This window comes from Blennius ocellaris (assembly GCF_963422515.1).
Source record: "Blennius ocellaris genome assembly, chromosome: 10".
NCBI classification, from domain to species: Eukaryota; Metazoa; Chordata; class Actinopteri; order Blenniiformes; family Blenniidae; genus Blennius; species Blennius ocellaris.
In genome coordinates, this window is record NC_137659.1 from 77501 (window position 1) to 82500 (window position 5000).

The 5000-nt window shown below is 47.5% G+C and overlaps 1 protein-coding gene across 1 annotated transcript in view; it reads right to left on the minus strand.

Annotated features, from left to right (window-relative positions):
* Positions 1-1233: 1233 nt before the first annotated feature.
* LOC308135362 (solute carrier organic anion transporter family member 5A1-like) overlaps positions 1234-5000 on the minus strand; it is a 19274-nt gene continuing 15507 nt past the window's right edge. Inside the window, 4 exon segments of the mRNA XM_080503291.1 lie at positions 1234-1819; positions 3961-4018; positions 4167-4297; positions 4300-4417. Coding sequence (XP_080359417.1) covers positions 1305-1819; positions 3961-4018; positions 4167-4297; positions 4300-4417 — 822 coding nt within the window. The 3' untranslated portion in view covers positions 1234-1304.

Here is a 5000-nt window from a genome sequence, read left to right on the forward strand (position 1 = left end):
GACAAACAAACAAACAAACAAACGTTGGGTTTTGGTCGTGAGTCGAACAAAACAATTTACCTGAAGATGTGATTCTTGTGACTTTTCACAACTTGTGTTTTTTCCCCCGTTTCGTCTGATCAGGCGACTCGTTTCACAGTAACGAACATTCATCCGCTGCAGCTGGAAGAAGATTCTTCCACTGATTCAGTCGGGTTTTTTTTTAAACTTTTAAATTGTCGACGTGACGAAGAAAAACCCTGAATCACCAGAGCGACTGACTTCCTGTCCAGGTTCTGGTTCTGGTTCTGGTTCTGCTGCTCTACGTGTTCGGTACCCGTGTTAGCGTCGCCCTCGCCAGCTTCCCGCCGCCGTCCAGTTGTCGACGTTTCAGGGTGACGCCGCTCGTCCGGCTGCCGGCCAATGAGGAGCCAGCACACGTATGAACGCATGGCGTGGAGCTAGCATTAGCCCGGCGTTAGCTCAGCACTAGCCCGGCGTTAGCCGAGCTCTAGCTGAGCACTAGCCCAGCGTTAACCGAGCATTAGCCCGGCGTTAGCAGAGCTTTAGCCGAGCATTGGCCGATCGTTAGCCCAGCGTTAGCTGAGCATTAGCCCAGCGTTAGCCCAGCGTTAGCCGACTTCCTGCGGAAACACTTTTCTAGTTTCTGCCTCCAGAATGAAACGATTTGCAGATTAAAAAATGGAGGCTAGACGTAGTTTAGTTTTTGACGTAGCACCAAGCCGTCGCTCCTCCGTCCTGAACGCCGTCGAGACGCTTCCGGTTTTTTTTCTTTTTCTTCTTCTTTTTTTTTTTTCTGTTCTGTTGCTATGCAGACGCAGCGTCACCAAACATCAGGATCACATGACGTGGAGTTAGAGCACAGAGGGGGGGTGGAGCCAATGGGAGAGGTGGGTGGAGCCAATTAGGGGTGGGTGGAGCCAATGGGTGGGTGGAGCTGAGGTTTCTATTCAGGTGACTGGTTCCTACACTTTGAGGGGGCGTGGCTTAGTTTGACGGACATGTGGGGGTTTCTTGTGTTTCTTGGGGCGAGGGGAGGGGGGGGGGTGATGTGAGGGAGGGGGGGGAGAAGGCACATGTTGAAAAGGTGAGCGGGGGGGGGGTCAAAGCGGGGGGGAGGCGGGGCAATGCGGATGGGGGCGGGTGCGGGGGGGGGGGGGGGGGGTGATGACCTGTCGCAGGAAGTCGAGTCTTTCTCTGCGTCACAAAGGGAAAAATGTCGCCGCCCCCTTTTTCCCCCCACATTTTTCCAGTTTTTCCCGTCGAGGCGAATCGGGGGACGAGTGGCGGCGCCGGACGACGACTCAGACCCGGGCTGAGACGTGTTCCAGTGAGTGGGCGGGGCCAGGGGGCGCCGCCGCCGACGCCGGGGGAGGCGGGGTTATTGCTTTCAACTCGTTGCCGGGGCAACTCTGGGTGCTGACGCCGCGGTTGAGGGCGCCGCCGCCGCCGGCGGGCGGGGGCAGCGGCGGCGGGGCCCCGGGGTCGGCGCGGGGGATGTTGACGGGGCAGGAGCGGGTGCGGGCGTGGCCCTTGTGGCCCCCCGGGTGGCACACCAGGCCGCCCACGGTGTCGGCGTGCGACAGGTGGCGCTTCAGCCAGCGCTCCACCCGCTCCTCCTTGTACTTCAGCGAGTACCAGGTGAGGAAGATGAAGAGGAAGCCCAGGAACTTCAGGCTGGCCGCCAGGCCGAAGTACACGAAGCGCAGCGACGTCACGTCGTACTCCCAGCACGAGCCCTGCACGCCGCAGTCCTGCTGCCACAGCATGCAGGTGGTGTCGATGACGGCGCCGAAGTAGATGGGCGTGGGGATGTAGGCTGACGGAGGGAAGGAGGGAAGGAAGGGAGTGAAAAGGAGGGAAGTAAAGTAAAAACACCAGAGGAGCCGGGACGTCGGCGTAACGTCTCGTTTCCTCGTCTGGAAGCTTTGAAGTGACAGACGACCTCAGATGGTTGTGAAATTAAAAACTACAACACTTTGTTACGGCGGCGCTGACGTGCAAAACACAACAACAAATCACTAAACACAACTGCAAATTGAAAAATACAACAACAAATTGAAAAATACAACAACAAATTGAAAAAACACAATAAATTGAAAAACACAAAACAAATTGAAAAAACACAATAAATTGAAAAACACAAAACAAATGAAAAAACACAAAACAAATGAAAAAACACAAAACAAATGAAAAAACACAATAAATTGAAAAACACAAAACAAATGAAAAAACACAAAACAAATGAAAAAACACAATAAATTGAAAAACACAAAACAAATGAAAAAACACAAAACAAATGAAAAAACACAAAACAAATGAAAAAACACAAAACAAATGAAAAAACACAAAACAAATGAAAAAACACAAAACAAATGAAAAAACACAAAACAAATGAAAAAACACAAAACAAATGAAAAAACACAATAAATTGAAAAACACAAAACAAATGAAAAAACACAACAACAAATGAAAAAACACAATAAATTGAAAAACACAAAACAAATGAAAAAACACAAAACAAATGAAAAAACACAAAACAAATGAAAAAAACACAACAACAAATGAAAAAACACAACAACAAATGAAAAAACACAAAACAAATGAAAAAACACAAAACAAATGAAAAAAACACAACAACGAATGAAAAAACACAAAACAAATGAAAAAAACACAACAACGAATGAAAAAACACAAAACAAATGAAAAAACACAAAACAAATGAAAAAACACAACAACAAATGAAAAAAACACAACAACAAATGAAAAAACACAAAACAAATGAAAAAAACACAACAACGAATGAAAAAACACAAAACAAATGAAAAAACACAAAACAAATGAAAAAACAACAACAAATGAAAAAAACACAACAACAAATGAAAAAACACAAAACAAATGAAAAAAACACAACAACAAATGAAAAAACACAAAACAAATGAAAAAACACAAAACAAATGGAAAAACACAATAAATTGAAAAACACAACAACAAATGAAAAAACACAAAACAAATGAAAAAAACACAACAACAAATGAAAAAACACAAAACAAATGAAAAAAACACAACAACAAATGAAAAAACACAAAACAAATGAAAAAACACAAAACAAATGAAAAAAACACAACAACGAATGAAAAAAACACAAAACAAATGAAAAAACACAAAACAAATGAAAAAACACAACAACAAATAAAAAAAACACAACAACAAATGAAAAAACACAACAACAAATGAAAAAAACACAACAACAAATGAAAAAACACAACAACAAATGAAAAAAACACAACAACGAATGAAAAAACACAAACAAATGAAAAAACACAAAACAAATGAAAAAAACACAACAACGAATGAAAAAACACAAAACAAATGAAAAAACACAAAACAAATGAAAAAACACAACAACAAATGAAAAAAACACAACAACAATGAAAAAACACAAAACAAATTAAAAAACACAAAACAAATGAAAAAAACACAAAACAAATTAAAAAAACACAACAACAAATGAAAAAAACACAACAACAAATTGAAAAACACAAGGACATTAACTTTAACGGAAGAGCAGCAGACGAGCTCTCTGATTGGACGACGGAGCCGTTCAGCATGTGTGTCATGTTTTTCCATTTGTTGTTGTGTTTAGTGATTTGTTGTTGTGGTTTGCACTTCAGGGCCGCCGTACTTTGTTCTCACAAACAGCTTTGATCTGCTTGTGTTTACGTACTAAAATGTGACTGTCTTCGTCAAGCCGCAGTGCCGGCGGCCGCCACAGGGGGGCGGCATGGTAACACAATCTAATGATCCAGTGTTAAACAGCTTCAACTGGAGGATTTATGTGAAGAACCTCTCTAACAGGCGAAAAAACCTTTTCAAAATAAGAGTCAGACACTTCCGATGCTGAAGCTGCGAGTCAGAAAGATTGAAGTGAATTAAAAAAAAGATTGATGTTTCACTGACCGAGAGTCCGGAGAAGAACGAACTGCATCCCGAGAGCGAACGGCCGCTCCCTGCTCTGCTACGGACCTGCAACACACACACACACACACACACACACACACACACACACACACACACACACACACACACACACACACACACACACAGTATAAACACATAACCCGACTCAGCTGTTGCTTAGCAACGGTTCAGCGCCCCCTGCTGGCCGCCGTACTGAGGGTGACGATGATGGCGGACGGCTGCGCGCAGGCGGTGATGAGCGTGACGATGAAGAGGAAGATGAGGAAGGGGATGAGCGTGCTGCAGGTGCGGTCGCACTTCCCCGACACGGCGAAGCGTTCTCGTTCAGGTACGTCTTGACGATGACGAGCTGCAGCTGGTTTCCCCCCGGGCCGCCGGACGACGGCGTGATGACCTGCCGGCTCTGGACGCAGGCGCAGTCCGAGTAGTTCCTCACCTGCGGGCCCAGCAGAGCCGGTGTTTCAGGTGTGTGTGTTAGGCCCCGCCCCCTTGTTCCAGGTGTGTGTGTTAGGCCCCGCCCCCTCCCGTCACCCCGGTGCTGTCGGGGTCCAGGTGTGTGAAGCCCCGCCCCCTCAGGGTCCAGGTGTGTGAAGCCCCGCCCCCTCAGGGTCCAGGTGTGTTAAGCCCCGCCCCCTCACCCCAGTGCTGTCAGGGTCCAGGTGTGTGAAGCCCCGCCCCCTCAGGGTCCAGGTGTGTTAAGCCCCGCCCCCTCACCCCAGTGCTGTCAGGGTCCAGGTGTGTTAAGCCCCGCCCCCCCAGGGTCCAGGTGTGTTAAGCCCCGCCCCCTCACCCCGGTGCTATTAGGGTCCAGGTGTGTTAAGCCCCGCCCCCTCACCCCGGTGCTATTGAGTCCAGGTGTGTTAAGTCCCGCACCCTCACCCCGGTGCTATTGGGGTCCAGGTGTGTTAAGCCCCGCCCCCTCACCCCAGTGCTGTCGTTGGCCAGGTGTGTTAAGTCCCGCCCCCTCACCCCAGTGCTGTCGTTGGCCAGGTGTGTTAAGCCCCGCCCCCTCACCCCAG